Source organism: Eubalaena glacialis, chromosome 3 (genome assembly GCF_028564815.1).
Source record: "Eubalaena glacialis isolate mEubGla1 chromosome 3, mEubGla1.1.hap2.+ XY, whole genome shotgun sequence".
Lineage (NCBI taxonomy): Eukaryota > Metazoa > Chordata > Mammalia > Artiodactyla > Balaenidae > Eubalaena > Eubalaena glacialis.
In genome coordinates, this window is record NC_083718.1 from 58,728,479 (window position 1) to 58,745,987 (window position 17,509).

At 38.3% G+C, this 17,509-nt stretch overlaps 2 protein-coding genes across 3 annotated transcripts in view; one reads left to right on the forward strand and one right to left on the reverse strand.

Annotated features, from left to right (window-relative positions):
• The window catches only part of MRPS14 (mitochondrial ribosomal protein S14), a 50,032-nt gene extending 44,157 nt beyond the window's left edge, over positions 1-5,875 (forward strand). Inside the window, exon 4 of one of the 2 annotated variants that reach the window (XM_061183087.1) lies at positions 5,354-5,875. The gene's annotated coding sequence lies outside the window, so the exon portion shown is untranslated. The remainder of the gene's footprint in view (positions 1-5,353) is intronic. The other variant, XM_061183089.1, reaches the window with a different exon arrangement.
• An 888-nt stretch (positions 5,876-6,763) lies between these two features.
• CACYBP (calcyclin binding protein) lies at positions 6,764-17,050 on the reverse strand. Its single transcript, XM_061183090.1, has 6 exons — positions 16,784-17,050; positions 12,680-12,899; positions 10,741-10,837; positions 10,410-10,509; positions 9,060-9,157; positions 6,764-7,354 (listed from the first exon to the last, which is right to left on the reverse strand). Exons 1-6 carry the CDS (start codon positions 16,802-16,804, stop codon positions 7,198-7,200), a joined length of 693 nt encoding a protein of 230 aa, XP_061039073.1. The 5' UTR covers positions 16,805-17,050; the 3' UTR covers positions 6,764-7,197.
• Between the last annotated feature and the right edge of the window lie 459 nt (positions 17,051-17,509).

Sequence of the window (17,509 nt, forward strand, 5' to 3'; positions counted from 1 at the left end):
TAGTTGTGATTTTGGTGTGCTCGTGAGAGGAAGTGAGCTCAAGCTTCTTCTACTCTGACATCTTGTCCTTGTAACAGTTTTAAAGGGGATTGTTTTTTACTCTGTGATATTTCATTGTTAGTGTAAAGAAATGCAACAGATTCCTGTATGTTAATCTTGTATCCTGCTACCTTGTGGAATTATTAGTTCTAATAATTTTTGTGTGTTTAGGGTTTTCTATATAGAGTATCATGTCATCTGCATATAATTACAGTTTTACCTCTTGCCTTCCCATTTGGGTACCTTTTATTTCTTTTTCTTCTCTGAGTACTAGGACTTCCAATACTATGTTGAATAGAAGTCGTGGAGTGGTTATCCTTGTCTTCTTCCTAAATTCAGCAGGAAGACTTTTAGTATTTACTGTTGAGTATTGTGTTGGCTGTGGGTTTGGCATAAATGGCTTTTATCATGTTGCGATATGTTCCCTCTATACCCACTTGAGTGAGAGTTTTTATCATGAATGGATTTTGAATTTTATCAAATGCTTTTCCCACGCCTATTGCAATGGTCATGCGGTTTTTGTCTTTTCTTTTGTCAATGTGGTGTATCACTTTGATTGATTTGCCTATGTTGAACCATCCTTGTCACACTGGGATAAATTCAGCTTGGTCATGGTGTATAATCCGTTTTATGTGTTGTTAGATACGGTTTGCTAATATTTTCTTGAAGATTTTTGCATGTATATTCATCAGCGACATTCACCTGTGATTCTCTTTTTTTGTGGTATCTTTATCTGATTTTGGTACCAGCATGATCACAGCTTCATAGAATGACTTTGGGAGTGTTCCCTCCTGTTTGGTCTTTTGGAAGAGTTTGAGAAGGATAGGTATAAGTTCTTCTCTGTATATTTGGTAGAATTCCCCAGTGAAGCCATCTGGTCCTGGACTTCTGTTTGCAGAGAGTTTTGGGGGGGATTTTGTTTTTGTTTGTTTTTAATTATTATTACAGATTCTATTTCACTTCTAGTGATCATTTTGTTCAAATTATCTATTTTTTCTTGATTCAGTTTTGGTGGGCTGTATGTTTCTAGAAACTTGCTGGTTTTTTCTAGTTTGTCCAATTTGTTGGCATATAATTGTTCATAGTATTCTCTTATGGTTTGTTGGTAATTCTGTGGTATTAGTTGTTATTTCTCCTCTTTCATTTCTTATTTAGTTTATTTGGGTCCTGTCTCTTTTCTTCTTGGTGAGCCTGGCCAGAGGCCTGGCAATTTTGTTTATCCTTTCAGAAAACCAGCTCTTGGTTTGACTGATTTTTCTATTGTTGTTTTAACCTCTATTTTATTTATTTCTTCTCTGATCTTTATTATTTCCTTTCTTCTGCTGACTTTAGGTTTTGTTTGTACTTCTTTTTCTAATTCTTGTAGGTGGTAAGTTAAGTTGTTTGAGATTTTTCTTGTTTTTTTGGGAAAGGCTTGTATTGCTATGAACTTTCCTCTTATGACTGCTTCTGCTACACCCCATAGATTTTGTATGGTTGTGTTTTCATTGTCATTTGTCTCAAGGTATTTTTTAATTTCCTCTTTGATTTCATCATTGATCCATTGGATTTTTAGTAGCATGTTGTTTAGTCTCCCGGTAATCGTTTTTTTTTTTCCTCGTTTCTCTTTATGTGGTTGATTTCTAGTTTTATGCCACTGTGGTCAGAAAAGGTGCTTGAAATTCTTTCCTCTTAAATTTGTTGAGGCTTGTTTTGTGTCCTAGTATGTGGTCTGTCCTACAGCATGTCCCATGTGCACTTGAAAAGAATGTCTATTCTGGTGGTTTTTTGGATGTAATATCCTAAAAATATCAATTAAGTCTAACTGTTGTATTGTGTCATGTAGGGTCTCTGCGGCTTTATTTTCTGTCTGGAAGATCTGTCCATTGATGTCATTAGGGTGTTAACGTCTCCTACTATTATTGTATTCCTGTCAATTTCTCCTTTTATGTCTGTTAGTATTTATTTTACTTATTTAGATGCTTCTGTATTCCTTGCATATATGTTAGAGTGTAATATCTTCTTGTATTGATCCTTTTATCATTATATAGTGTCCTTTAGCTTTTTTTATGGCCTGTGTTTTAAAATCTATTTTGTCTGATATGAGTATTGCTACCCCCTGCTTTCTTGTCATTTCCACTTAACCCATTGACATTTAAGGTAATTATTGATAGGTATGTATTTATTGCCATTGTAAACCTTGTTTTCCAGTTGATTTTGTACTTCTTCTGTGTTCCTTTCTTGTTCTTTTTGTTTTCCCTTTTGTGTTTTGTTGGTTTCTTTTCTATTATGCTTGAGTTTTCTTTTTGGTTTTTGTGAATCTATTATATGTTTTTGATTTGTGGTTACCCTGGTTTTCAAGTATGTTAACCCATTACTATATCTACGTGCTTTAGACTGGTAGTCATATAATCTCAAACACGTTCTTTTAAAAATCTACATTTTCTTACTCCCCTCCCCCACATTTTGTGATTTTGATGTCCTATTTTATATCTTCCTATTTATCCTTTTGGTGTTCATTGTAGTTACAATCACTTTCACAAAGTTTTTTTTGATATTCTTTTAACCTATGTACTGGCTTATTTAAGTGATGTACAGTCCTTTTATATATTTGCCTTTCCTACTGTGATTTTCCCTTTCTTATAGATTCTTGCTTCTTTTTTATTTAAAGCAGACCTTTCAATATTTCTTTTAGGATAGGTTTAGTATTGCTGTATTCTTTTAGTTTTTGCTTGTCTGCGAAATTCTCTCTCCTTCTATTCTAAATGATAATCTTACTGGGTAGAGTATGCTAGATAGTAGGTTTTTCCCTTTCACGACTTTGAATATATCTTGCCACTCCCTTCTGGCCTGCAAAGTTTCTGTAGAGAAATCAGCTGATAGACTTATAGAGGTTCCCTTGTAACTGACTCCTTATTTTCTCTTGCTTCCTTTAGAATCCTCTATGTTTAGCTTTTGCCATTTTAATTTTGATATGTCTTGGTGTAGGTCTGTTTAGATTCATCTTGTTTGGGACCCTCTGTGCTTCCTTTACCTAGATATGTTTCTTTCTTTGGGTTTGGGAAGTTTTCAGCTATCATTTCTTCAAATACATTTTCGATCCCCTTTTCTCTTTCTTCTCATTCTGAGATCTCTGTTATGCGTAGATTGGCATGCTTTATATTATCCCATAAGTCTCGTATGTTGCTTTCATTCTTTTTCATTTGTCTTTCTGTCTGCTGTTCTGATTGGGTGGTTTCCATTATTCTATTTTCCAGATCACTTATTCGTTCTTCTACATTATTTATTTTGCTATTTATTGCCTTTAGATAGGTTTTCATCTTGGCAATTGAATTGTCTAATTTTAATTGGCTCCTCTTTATAGTTTGTTACAGTGATCTGCATTTCTATCAATATTTCTTTCTTAATCCCTTCAGCATTTTTATTACCTCCTTTTTGGACTCAGGGTCTGGTAGACCGGAGAGGTCTGTTTCACTGTTCTTTTAGTTGGGAATAGCTCCTCTGCTTTTTCTTATTTATATTTCTCTGAATCTATTATGAATTTAGGGAAAACAGTTATCTACTGTGGTCTTGAAGGGCTGTTTTTATGTGCAAGCATCCCTGTGTAGCTTGTGTGAGTCCAGTATTTTTGGTCGTAGGGCTCTTTTTGTTATGGGTGCCTACCACATCTTTCCTCAGTGTGTGCTGGCTGTTTTCCCACTAGAGGGTGTGTTTGGTGTTGTGACCAGAGGCTGCACTGGATGTTGAGTGGGGCTTCCTCTTTCCTCTGTGGTTGTCATAGCCCTTTGTGGGCAGCGTCTGCTCCCCAGTTGTTTAGAAGCCCCCAGATCTGATTATAAGCTGTGGTGTGAGGTAGGTGGGGCTGGAGTGCTCCATCTGGGAAAGGAGCCACTGTGTATTCCTCCCCAGGAGCTGTCCACCAGGACCTGCACTCTCTGATGTCATTTGTCACTCACTGTGTGTGCTCACAAAGTACAATGTTGTTGGCACTACCCTTAGCCCTGCCTCCACATGTGGGCAACCCACTGGTGTTCTGTGTGCTCCTAGAACTCATAGTGGCTGACTTGTGCCCACTGTGAGCAAGCCGAGAATGAGGCTGCTATGGCGGGGCCATGCCCCTCTCTCATGTGTGTGTTAATAATTGGGCTCCCATGGCGGACCCAGGCTCCATCCTGCACACCCCCACTTGTGGCCCTGAGCACATTCCAGGCCCTTCAGGCTGTCTCCAAACAGTCCTCTCCCCCAGTCTGTCAGCTGAAATCCAAGTTTCAGCACTGACTTGCTGGGCACACCAAGCAGGTGCTTCTCTCAGGCTGGGAAGAGCAGCAAGGTAGCAAGGACCCTCTGTGCTGGTCTCTGTCCTGCTTGCCACAAGTTAGGTGTTGCACTATCCTCCAAGTCTCAGGCTATCGTTCCTAGCTGACCTCTCAGCTGGTGTAGGAGGATCCCAGGGTGAGGAAACCTTTCATAGCTCCCTCCCAAGGGCACAGGTCTCATCCTACCCAGTTACATGGTGTATTTCTTGCTGCTTTGGTTGTATGAGATCTTCTGCCAGAATCCAGTGGTCATTCTGAGAATTATTCCACATGTAGGTGTATTTTTGATGTATTTGTATGAAGAAGTGAGCTCCACATCCTTTTATTCTGCCATCTTGATCTCATTCCCCAAGTTTTTATTTAGCTTTTAAATGCTTAAATTTTAGATGGTCAAAACTATAGAAAAAGATAGAGTCATCACAGTATTGCTTCCATCCCATCTCTTTCCTTCCCCTATTGGTAACCATTTTTATTTGGGTTTACTCTTCCAATTTCTTTTTGAATTTTATACAGATACATGTATTGTATATTCACATTTCTCACTCTTTCTGACACTAAGGTAGTTAAGTGTAGCATAAACAATGTTCTGCATATTGCTTTTCCACTTACTGTATCCTGATTGATCACTGTGTATCAGTATCTGGAAATAATCTTCATTTTTAGGTGACTATTAGTACCTCCTGTGTGGATGTCCCAAAGTACTAGTTTACTCAGCTAGTCCCCTATGAGTTGACATTCGGGTGTTTCCAATCTTTTGTATATATCACTCCAAATTTTTGCCAGTGTTATTTTTGGGAAAGAGCCTAGAAGTAGAATTGTGAATTAGAGGATAAATGCACATATAATTCTGGTAAATACTACCACCAACTACTCTTCTATACAAGTTTTAAGCTTCTCAACCTTTTCATTCCATTACCATGTATGTATTTCCCCATACCCTGAATAGTCCGTATGTTTTAGAGTTTTTCCAGTATGTTTTTATATGTTAAATTCTTTTTATATGTTAAATGGTCACTTAGGGCTTCCCTGGTGGCACAGTGGTTAAGAATCTACCTGCCAATGCAGGGGACACGGGTTCGAGCCCTGGTCCACGAAGATCCCACACACTGCAGAGCAACTAAGCCCATGCACCACAACTACTGAGCCTGTGCTCTAGAGCCCGTGAGCCACAACTACTGAGCCCACACGCCACAACTACTGAAGCCCGTGCGCCTAGAGCCTGTGCTCTGCAACAAGAGAAGCCACCACAATGAGAAGCCCACACACCGCAACGAAGAGTAGACCCTGCTCGCTATGACTACAGAAAGCCCATGCACAGCAATGAAGACCCAACACAGCCAAAAAGGTTAAAAACAAACGAAAAAAAAGTCACTTACATTCCTTTTTCTAACGAAGTGTTAATAATTTTTGAATTCTCTCAATGTGTCATGTTTTTGGTAATTGTGGGGGTTTTTTGCCATGTAAACGTTCATTACGTAGTTAAAATTATCAATATTTAGCTTTGTTACATTTAGATTTTAAGTAAGTCACATAGTATAGTTTTCCCTCACTGAGGTTACGATGGAGTCTATGTCTTTCAGTACTCACGCAGCTTCACTTTTACATTTAGATCTTCTGATCTGTTTGGAATGTACCCATATGGCTATTTTTAGTTATCTCAATAAGAGCCCATCTCTTCCCCATAGTTTTGAAATGCTATTTACTGTATTCTAAAACTTCCATACACCTTGGGTCTTTTTTATTCTGTTCCATTGGTCTGTTTATTCATGTGCCAACATCACAGCTTTAATTATAGAGGTTTTATAATGTGTTCAATATTTATTAATAGTTATCCTACATACTGGCTGTTTTTTTATGTTAATTTTAAACCCCACCAAACTCTACCCTAGTACTTTTACCAAATTCTCATTAACTGTAGTAGTTTTGGATTTCTCCTCTACGCATTTAATTTGCTTTCTCTTTTCTAATTGCAGTGGCAAATAGCTCCAATACAACATAGTTATGGAAATCACAGGCATCTTTCTTGCTCTTACTTCTGATTTTAGGGGGAGTAATACCCTCTGAAATAAACAATTCCCCTAAAAGCCTGACTTTTCTGACATACATCTGGACATCTGCTAGATGATGATTGATTGATAGGTTTTTATTCAGCAGCATAGATGGATTTTCATGTTTATTTTTACTTTACGGTTATTGTTTTTACAAGCCAGCTGAACCATGGCAAAACCCACTTACTGATACTATATAAATATGTTTGTGTATTCTCAAGTTTCGATTTAGTTCCAATTTATTCATAAATAAATATATTTAAATCTAGAGAAAAATATTTGTGATTAATTAGGGCATGGTAATTCATGGTATATACATTACTTAAGCTGTGAATAGAAGAGAGCAAGCTCTCTATAACAACCTTGAAACACAGGTATGAATTTTCATTTTATGCAAAAATTCACGTTTTATTTTTATTCTTACATTGGTGGGAGCTGATGTCAGGAACTGAAAGGCAAGCAATAACTTTTGTTTCTACCACTTAGCTGAACAATAATACACACAATGTGGCATTTTCATTAGGCAAAAGACTTGCTTCTTTACATTTCACACTAGAATACAACATTACCCTTTTCTTGAATAAAATGACCCGGTTACTAAGGAAACCATCTTTGGAGGGAGTGTTTGTTTGTTTGTTTAATAAGCATATTTTACTTAAATAAATCCTCCAGCAGGAAATGGAGAATTCATTGCCTTTACTTAGACTGTGTAAGTAAGTAGTTATATGTCAAATTTATCTGTGCAGCTCACCAACATTTCCTTATTGGAAACATCAATATTTCTGCATCACAGTTCCCAAAAAGACTGTAAAGTCTCAGAATTCTGTATCTCCTTTGGCTTGCTTCTCTCTTGATTCCACCCAGGCTTTATTAATGGTTCGCTTCATATCATCATCTCCGTCTTCATAAATTTTCTTTAGAACATTCATTAATCCCTCACTAGGATCTGTTTCAGTGTCGTAGGAGGGCTTTCTGTTAAAAAGAAAACACACGCAATCAATAATGGAGGAATATATATAATGTATATGAAACATATAATAGTAATAATAATATATGGAATATAGAAATATAAATAATCCCATTTACTAACATTTGATAGGTATGATTACTAAGTATGAAAAGAGACAAATTAGGATATAGGAAGTACATGAGTGGAGGTAAGAGGAAGACAGTATCCAAACATACTCTGACAATCAAAACATGCACAAATTCATCTTAAACAATATATAACCGCACTTAGTGCATCAAAGAATGGGCATCAAAAACGGTAAGGGGGACTTCCCTGGTGACACAGTGGTTAAGAATCCACCTGCCAATGCAGGGGACATGGGTTTGAGCCCTGGTCCAAGAAGATCCCACATGCAGTTAAGCCTGTGCACCACAACTACTGAGCCTGCACTCTAGAGCCTGCGAGCCACAACTACTGAGCCCACATGCCACAACTACTGAAGCCCACGCACCCTAGAGCCCACGCTCCACAACAAGAGAAGCCACCACAGTGAGAAGCCCATGCACTGCAATGAAGAGCAGCCCCCGCTTGCCGCACTAGAGAAAGCCTGGGTGCAGCAACGAAGACCCAGCACAGCCAAAAATTAATTAATTAATTAATTAATTAATTAATTTTAAAACAGTAAGGGGTTATCTTGGGACTATGGGATTTTAGGTTAATTTTTAGCAGGAAAAGTAAGGAAATAAGCTTTTAGTTTTCTAAACTGTTTTAATTTTTTTAAAAGCATGTTTCCTAATATGAAAAACAATTTCATTGAGAAAAAAACAAACGTATGTTATATATGGACACATACTGAAGCTCATATTTTTTTTTAATTAGAAAAGCCATCTCTCAAGCCTGAGATACATGAGTTTTGGGCCTGGTGGTATAAAAGCACAGTCCTCAATGTAGTCAACACTTCTAGTTCAATCCGTGTGTGAACTGGGCTCATTAACTTTATACTTCATTTTTCACTTACCTCATTTATTAAATGCCAGATTCTGTACTGGACCCTGGGGATACAGTAACAGTAAAACAGGTTCCTATACTCAGGTAATCCATTCTAGATTTAAAAGCAATTCCACACATAATGCCTAACACCTTAGCCAACCACATCCCAAATGCGCACTGGCTGTGGGAGGGAGGAGTGAGAAATGTGGATGGCTAATTGACTCAACGTAGTACATTACCACTGCTGGAAAGCAGAGGAATGTTTTAGCTAGGATGGAAGTATCTTTGAATAAACATTTTTCAAAATAGCCATTATTAAGTAGGATAAAAATATTCTCTTTTTCACTCTATACCAGTGATAGTAAAATTCTAACTATATATCAGAAACTTCTGGGGAATTAAAAAACCATATATGGGTATCTGGGCTACTATGGAACTATTGAAATGGAATCTCTTGGAATGAGCACAGTACCTATATAGCAGCACCACTGGCCCAGGGTTAAGAACCAGCACAAAAGAACCAACCACAAGTACAAGACCTCCTTAAAAAGCAACTTGCTAGATACATGCCCTCTTCGGGTGCCCTCTGACAAGTGAAAGCAGATATAACTGGGTTAGTCAGAGGACATTAGAAGGTAAATGGTCAAATTGCAGACTATACACCTCCATTATCGATGAACATCTACAACCCTAGCAAAGAATACATTATAATTCTTAAATAAATGAAAGTAGACTCACTCTTTCTCTTTGCATTCTTTTTCAACCTGAGTCAGGTAGTCCCACCGTGTGTTTTCCGCTTTCTTCCTACATAAGATAAGAACTGTATCTGTCTTGATCTGGAAGAAAAGTGGAAAACAGGTACAACTTAGAACACATGGAGATAAGCATGAATATTTAGAAAATAATTATTTACTCAATTACTCGAGTTACTGTTACGTACAGGACCCGTTTTAGGTGCTAGTAATACTTTTATGAATAGGCTGGAAAATCATACACAAACTGTAATTCCTTCAAATACTAGGTGCTATCAAGACAAAGAGGATGTTAATGAGTATTGGGGCAGGAACTTCACGAGGAAAGCCTCTCTGAGGTGAAATGTGAGCTGTGGCCCAAGCTCCAGGAAAGAGGGCCTTCCAGGCAGTTGACAAAGGAAGAGATGATTCTGGTATCTTTGAAAACAAGGAGGAATGGCTGGATTTTGATGATTGAAGGAGAGAATAAAACAGTAAGAGGGGTCAGAGGCAGGCAGAAAATCATGTAAGGCAGTATTGGTTAGGGAGTTTGGAGGTGAGTAAGCAGAAACAGCAAGAATATACAACCCTTTCAACAATGATCCACATTAACTCTAGGACTCTTGAGTAATACTTCAACATGTGATTAGTGGACGAAGAAGGGAGCAGGGAGTCACAAGTTAATCATTAAATTATATTCTAATATTACCTTTAAGCTGCTACATAACTCTATGTAAACACAGACGGCAGAATGGCACATCTGTGTACCAGAGGCATTAAACTTTATTTATTTAAATTAGGTAGGAACAGAAGGATTATCTGAATTAGTGAAAAATATGAATAATACTGTTTCAAAGACAGTTTATTTCAATTTTGTAAAACAAATTATTATTCCCATTGTACAAATGAGAAAACTGAGGTATAAAGTGATTAAGTGAGCTGCCAAAGGTCACAACTAATACGTGATAAAAATGGCATTAAAACTCAAGTCTCATTCTTAACCATTTTCAGTTTATTCAACACCCTCCTAATTCTAATGCAATATTCTTATAATCTATTTTTCTAGAGCAGGAGCTGGCAAACTTTTTCTGTAAAGAGCGAGATAATTAGTATTTTAGGCTTTGTGGGCCACATGGTCTGTTGTAGCTACTTAACTCTGCCACTGAAACACAAAAGTAGCCAGACAACACACACACAAATGAGCACTGATATGTTCAAATAAAACTTTATTTACAAAACAGACAACAGGATAAATTAATTCTAGTTCATCTTAATTCTAAACTGGCCAGGTAATTTCATGAGGTTTCACAATATTATGACAATTATGACAATATTACGACAAAAAAAGTAAACCTACCTTTTTTGAACTGCCTTCCACAGAGATGGGTTTCAAGAGATTGTTCACGATCATGGAGTAACTCTTCCCATTTAGATTCTTTACCAAAAGATCAAATGACCTACAACACAATAGTGAACACTTTATCTTTCTGGTTCTATGAAAGGTGCTCTTCAGTCGTTGTGGAAATAAAGCCAGTCTTACTTTAGGATGTGCACCTGGCCATCCCAGATGATAAGACTCAACCTTTAAAGCAGATGTAAAGGATAATTTTAAATTTAAGCAGAATTTTGGAAACTGAAAAGAAAAGAACCCATAATAAGGCACTGTCTTCCCCATTATGAGAACTCACCTCTCTGTGAAATGCACCTGCACATTCTCAGCAGGGACTTGATGAACTCCAGTTAAGGTAATGTAGATTTTCACAAACTTATCTGACTGATCCCATCCTGGTAACAACAACAACAAAAAATGGGCCATGAATAAAGTCTGATACTATCTCTGGAATAGCAAATGCACACAGCTCATAATAATACTAAGATAAAAATCTAGCAATAGAAACATGAAAGAAATAAAGATATAAGAAACTTTTTAGATGGAAAAATTGAGCTTCAAAGCAGTTAAGTAATCTACCCAAAGTTAGGCATCTAGCTAGTGAAACAACCTGGATTCAAATCCAGGTTTACTGAACACAAAGCCCACGTTCTTTTTATTCCTTAGAGTAAGCAATATGATCGTTAAATACCTCCTTAATTGTAGCTCATTTCCCCTTTTTATGGAAATAATTTTGTCCTATTCTTAAATATTGATAATCTCCACCAAGCTGGATGGCTAAACATCAGCTTTGTCTAATCTGTATTATCTAATTCCATAATCATTTCTACTTCTCTAAGCAGTTCAACAAATGCAATCCTAGCTTCCTCAATTCCTTTCCCTGACAAAGCAGAATATAAATTTAGAGAGTCAAATTCATCCAAATCTGCCAATTTAATTAACCTACCAATATCTAGAAGTTATTTCATTTTTTTATTATCAAGCTAGTCTCTAACCTAGATGAATTCTGCTAACAGAAAATACACAAATGTCACATAAAAAGCACATCATATAATAAAATATATATTTATGTATTATACTGTATGACTTTTTCTTACTTAGTCCTATAGAAATCTAGTGTTAATTTAAAAAAAAAAGATGTTCTAGAGGGTTCTGTACTTCATTTAGTTTCTTCCCATCCATTCAACCCATCCTCCACATTGATAACTGCTTTTCCCTAAACACAAACCTAGGTTCCTAGTTACTATGCCAGAATCCTACCACCTTCAGACCAGCTTCCTATAGTCAACGAAGTACACAGCATATCTCCTATAGTACCGCAGTACATCACTTAAACACAACACACACACTGCTTTTTGCTATGACAATACCCAAAACGCATGATGCCTTTCACGTCTCTACTCATGTCCTTTGCTCATGCAATTCCCTTCTTTTCTTCATACTTGCTGAACTCACCTTTTAAACTCAAATTTCTCTTCTAATTCTCCGACTGTTCCTCCCCTCCAGCAGAATTACTTTATCAGCTATATTCTCATAATACTTTATAAATCTCTATTCAGTTAATGAAATATTTATTAAGTACTTACTGTGTGCTAGGTATTGTGAGCACAAAGAAAAATAAGACTGTCCCTGCCCTCGTGAGAGCTCATTACTCAGACTTCAAGTTGCATTGCTTCCAAAATAAAGTCTATAATCAATTTAGGGAAAATGGTATTATGACATTGTTATGGTATTAGCTGTATGTCTATGTCCCAACCACACCGTGAGCAGGGATTGGGTCTTGCTCACTGTTGTGTATCCACAAGTCCAAGTACAATAAAGGCACATACTAGGTGCTCAAAAATGTTTTTTGAATATAACTGGATTCTCCTCCCCAGTTAATATCGGTGGTTGTTTGGCAAACAGAAATGCAAAACAGGAAGAAAAACAAAACAAAAAGCTGTGTCCATATATACTGAATATATTTCAGAATAGGTTCCTTCTTGCTGCTACTCATCATTGTACTAATCATCTTGCTCTCTTATTAATTAATTAGCTTTTAGAATGCAGCATTTTCTTTTTAATCTCTTAAAAAGCATCTTATTAAATAAGAACTAATGGGTCTTCTCTTTCAAATCACCAAAAACAAACACTCAAAACTATTAAAAAATTGATTTTGTTAGTGGGTCACTACTAAGGAATACGTTGCTCAGAGGCAGAAAGAACTGTATAGAGCTGTATGTAGGGGCGAGTCATACCATAATTACTGATTTTCACTGTATATCCTGTCGTAATAGGAGCAACCACAGCGGCTGGCTTTTCATTTTCCAGAAGTTCTGCTTTCCTCTGTGATTTCTGCTGCATCTTGTTCTTGATTTCTGTCTCAATCTTGCATTTTTCAGCTGTCAGGGCATCACGTACTCTTTTTCTAGTGGCTTTTTCCAGCAGCACCTTCACCTCTTCTAGATCTTTCTGTAGCTGTGTTAAAATAAAAGCTAAGTTAGCTATGATAAATAAGACAATAGTTTGATATTGTGCATATTGGTCATTTCAATTTACTGAATAAGAGCTAAGAATAGGAGGTTCATTTAAATTTCCTAGGGTTGGGTAGCAACAAGGATTCTTTCCTCCAGCCTATTGAATTGTAAATAACTCAAGATTCCTTTCTTTTAAAAAGGAAAACTTAATCTTGAAGTAACAGTAGGTAATCAAGCCAAATTTTTCCAGTTTGGTAGACTGTTATCTGCCTTTGTTTTAAAACATTTTATTTACAAGATACGAGTGTGATTTATAAACATTTTCTGATTGTAACATGAAGAAATCCAACAAAAGGGAATCGTGGATTTCCTTGTAACATCCAGTCCTAGTCATCAGATATTAGGAATTTTTTAAATATTAAAAGAGATGAGTATATAGTAAGTGCGGTGAAATGCTACAGCAACTTGACTAAGGTAATACTCTATTTTCCCTCAGCGATCAGTCCTCTCTGACCTTCCTACCCCAAGTAATACACATAAGAAAGTTTAAATTTTTAAGACAAAAGGTAAAAAAATAAAGACATATTTCTTCTTCTAAGAAGTTAGACAACTTCTTAGTTCTAAAGCTCCTGGTTAATTTTACTGTCAAAAGTCTGGGACTTGGTTGCACAGTAGAGGATAAAAACCTGGACAAACAATCCAACATGCAATGCACTCCTTGATCATTGAAAAAGCCACCTACGCCAACACATTGCCTACCCAAGTCTATTTCTATAACCTTCTAGAGACAGAGTCAACATTGTATTAAGTTTAAGAGTTAAAGACACTGTTAGAAAATTAAAGGGCTTAAAAACTTTTTCCCAGTTACCCTCTGACTTACTGCAAATGCATGAGATCTTTATAAACAAGGGATTCATTTCTCTTAAAATGACTTTACATTCTGGCTTGATACTAGCTAGCAATCTGACAGGAAGACTTTGACATTATAGCCTGAAATCATGTAAGGCTCAATATAAAAATCTTTAAATGCTTGATAACTTAGTATAATATCCAAAGTACAGCTTGAAAGTCTTTAGATTTCTTGAGTCTTAGAAAATGCAAAACAGAAAAACAAATGCTTTTCTTTTATCCCAAGTCTTTTATCTCATTTAACTCAGATGCCCTTGTTTCACCTATCTGTAACTGCTAACTTGGTATTAAAAAGTCCAACTGTGCCCAGTCTCCTGCCCAAATTCTATCCCCACCTCCCAAAACTCATATTACTAAGAAAAAAAATTGCAAACTCATCTTTCAAGCATAGAACCAAGATGCTTTTAGTTCAAAGCAATCTTTTTTGTTATAATGGCTTTCAAAATTCACATTCATTCTAATAACAAGATTAAAAAAAATTAAAATGTTAAATGAGTATATTTTGTTTCCAGAGTAAGGATTTAGTTAAAAAAAAAAAAAAAAAAGAAGTAAACGTATAAAGTCTAAACAAAAGGTTTCACTTCTTGACTGGAATAGGAATCCTTTTTCTAGGAGACTCAGAAGAAAACTCTGAGAATTAAGCAAGAGATCCCCAGGCCCTCTTTACAGCCAGTCTGGCTCTACAGTACTACAAAAATAAGATATCCACTGTAAGTCTGAAGCAATTTACAGCAGGCCTGTTTAAGGTAATTCCTCAGTTCTTCTCTGTTATTTGCAGATCTGAAACCAGTAAAATTGATCCCTTTGGTGCTTTTCCTGTACACATATTTAAGATGCCTTAGATACAGCATTTCTTACCTAATTTATCTAGGCATTCACTTGTTTTCCTTATGCAAAATCACACCTCTCTTTTATCCCTATCCATAAACACATTAAAGCTTTCTCTTCTATTTCCAAATTCCTCACTAGGAAGCAATAAGACCAAAGTGCCTCAAAATAGGCAAAGACCTTGTGCAGACATTTCTCCAAAGATAGACAAATGGCCCTCAAGCGCATGAAAAGATGCTCAACATCATCAGGCATTAAGGAAATGCACATTAAATCCACAATGATACACCACTTCACATCCCCTAGGATGACTAACAACAACAAACTCCAGCAAATAACAAGTGTTGATGAGGATGTGCAGAAATCGGAAGCTTCATACACTGCTTGTGGGAATGTAAAATGATGCACTTTGGAAAGGAGTTTAGCAGTTTCTCGAAGTTAGTTACCATATGACCCTGCAATTCCACTCCTAGATACATACGCAGAGATTTGAAAACATATATCCACATAAAAAGCTGTACACAAGTATTCATAGCAACACTGTTCATAATAGCCAAAAGGTAGAAATCATCCAAATGTCTATCAATTTATGAATAAACAAAATGTGGTATATCCATAAAAAGGATTATTCTGCCATAAAAAGAAATACATGTTTCACCATGGATGAACTTGAAAACATTATGCTAAGTAAAAGAAGCCAAAAAGTAAAAGGCCACACATTGTAAATCTCCATTTGTATGAAATGCTCAGAACAGGCAAATCCATAGAGACATAAAGCAGACTGGTGGCTGCTGGGTGGGGAGCAGTAATGGAAAGTGACTGCTTAATGGCCACTTAATGGGTTTCTTTTGGGGTTGATGAAAATGTTCTCAAATTATATAGTGGTGATGATTGCACAACACTGTGAATATACTAAAAAGCATTGCACTGTACACTTTAAAATGGTTAAAAACTGAATTTCATCTCAAACAAACTAAAAACGGTGTCCCTAAATGTATACACCGCAATTAGAAAGCCCCTTACTTTGAAGAGGATTAATACTGAACACGCCAAATGTAGGGCTGTAAAGTCACTTCAGAGATTCTTTCCTCAGGGCACATGGTACCACAAGGCCAATCTTTAACACCTAACAAACTTGTGGCAAGTTATCCAGAATAATACTTACACACACACACATACTTTTTCTTCATTTAATGCAAATTCTCAGACTTAAAAAGTCAAATGTGAGATTTCCCACTCTTGTTCATATTAAGCAAAAAGATTTCCGGAGAACAAATCTAGTCAATGGATACCCAACACTTTACTGTGAATAACAGTACTGTCATCTTAAGTCAAAAAAAGAGCAATCCAAGTTCATTATTCCCAAGCTGTAACTGTGCAAACTAAGTCTCCAAAAAAGTAAAGCTGCCTCTGTTTAGTTTAAAGAGCTTAAAAGAGAAAAAGCTATTTCCCATCACTAGTTACAACTAACTTTCCAATTTATTTATTTTTAAAAACGCCTATAGCAGATTGTTTTGTCAAGCACTCCTCTGAACATTTAGAACTATTACTTGGTCTTTACAACCCTATGAAAAGGATACTGTGGCCCAGAGAAGCACCATAACTTGCCCAAAGTCTGTGTAGAGAAAAGATGACTAAGAGAATTTAAGTGCTGGGACCGAAGACTTCTCACCTTCCAACTGCCCTCTACCATAGAACGACACTCAGGTTTTGTAATCAGCTTTAATTTAACAACGCTTCACGTCCTCAGGCTAGTGTAACGCGGGCGGAAAGGGCCTGAGAATAACGTGAAGGTGACCAGCCCTCAGGTCCACCATCGGACCTACCTGCCGCCGGGAACCACGACACCCGCCCCCGCTCACCTACACCGCCGACCAAGGCTGAGCCGGGGGCGTCGATCGGCAACTTTCCGGGGAAAGCGGAGGCCCCGAGGCCCGCAGTGGCCGGGTCGGCAACGGGGCGGCTGCAGCTGGGCGGGTGGGAGGCCGAGGGGAAGCGCGGGAACCCGAATACGCAGGAAGGCGGTCCGACAGGCAGGTGCCGCGTGCGGCCGCTGGGCAGCTCCGCACGGGAAACGGCGGTGGGGCGGGAGACGGAGCGGAAAGCTCCAGCAAGGCCGAGCGAGGAAGATGAGGCCGGACCCCTTACCTCCTCCACAGTTGAAGCCATGGTCGGGCTGCGTCAGGGAAGGCCCCAGCTGCAGCGGCGCAGGGGCGAGAACAGGAAACGCCGCACCGACCGCGCTCACCCCGAGCGCAGACCCCACCGGCACCAGTCACAGTGGCCGCGGCCTGCGGGCACACCCGACCCTACGCGAGCTCTCGGCCCGCCTCCGGCACGCGACGCCTCTAGAACCTTCGCGAGTCCGTCGAGGCCGCCCCCCGGGCCCAAGCACCGCCTGCAGGGCTCGGCCCCGCCCCGCCTCGCCTGGCCTCGCCCCGCCCACCTCGCCTCTTAGCAACGCTCAACTCTCGCGATCAAACCGGAAGTTCGAGACGAGAAACGCCTCTACCTCCACGCCCGGGCAACTGTACGTAGTATACTTTGACCCCGTAGGTCCCGGCTGCGCAGTCGCAGCTCAGAACCGCTGCTTTCCCGTACCATAACCCAACCCCGGAAATTACGCACTGATCTTCGAGGGTCCAAGCCGGAAGTTGACTAGAGAGTCGGCTGTTTCCGTGCTCTCTAGGACCCAGTACCATCGAGCCGGCCATGTTGTGTAAAGTTAATCTGTGAAGTGCGAGAAAAGGACAAAAAAGGGGAGAAAAGGACAAAAAAGGGGAGAAAAGGAAGCCTGTTTATGCTAAGACGGGACAGAATGAGAACGTTAAGTCCGCCGGGTCCTGAAGGGAACAGTTTTATTTTCAGTGACTT

What these genes read in the sequence shown, in the direction of transcription:
- CACYBP (XM_061183090.1), bottom strand. Translation starts at nt 16,804, where the DNA reads ATGGCTTCAACTGTGGAGGAG. An exon ending in TGGCTTCAACTGTGGAGGAG is followed by an intron (nt 12,900 to 16,783) that starts GTAAGGGGTCCG and finishes ATTTTAACACAG; the next exon opens with CTACAGAAAGATCTAGAAGA. An exon ending in TGGAAGGCAGTTCAAAAAAG is followed by an intron (nt 9,158 to 10,409) that starts GTAGGTTTACTT and finishes CTTTTCTTCCAG; the next exon opens with ATCAAGACAGATACAGTTCT.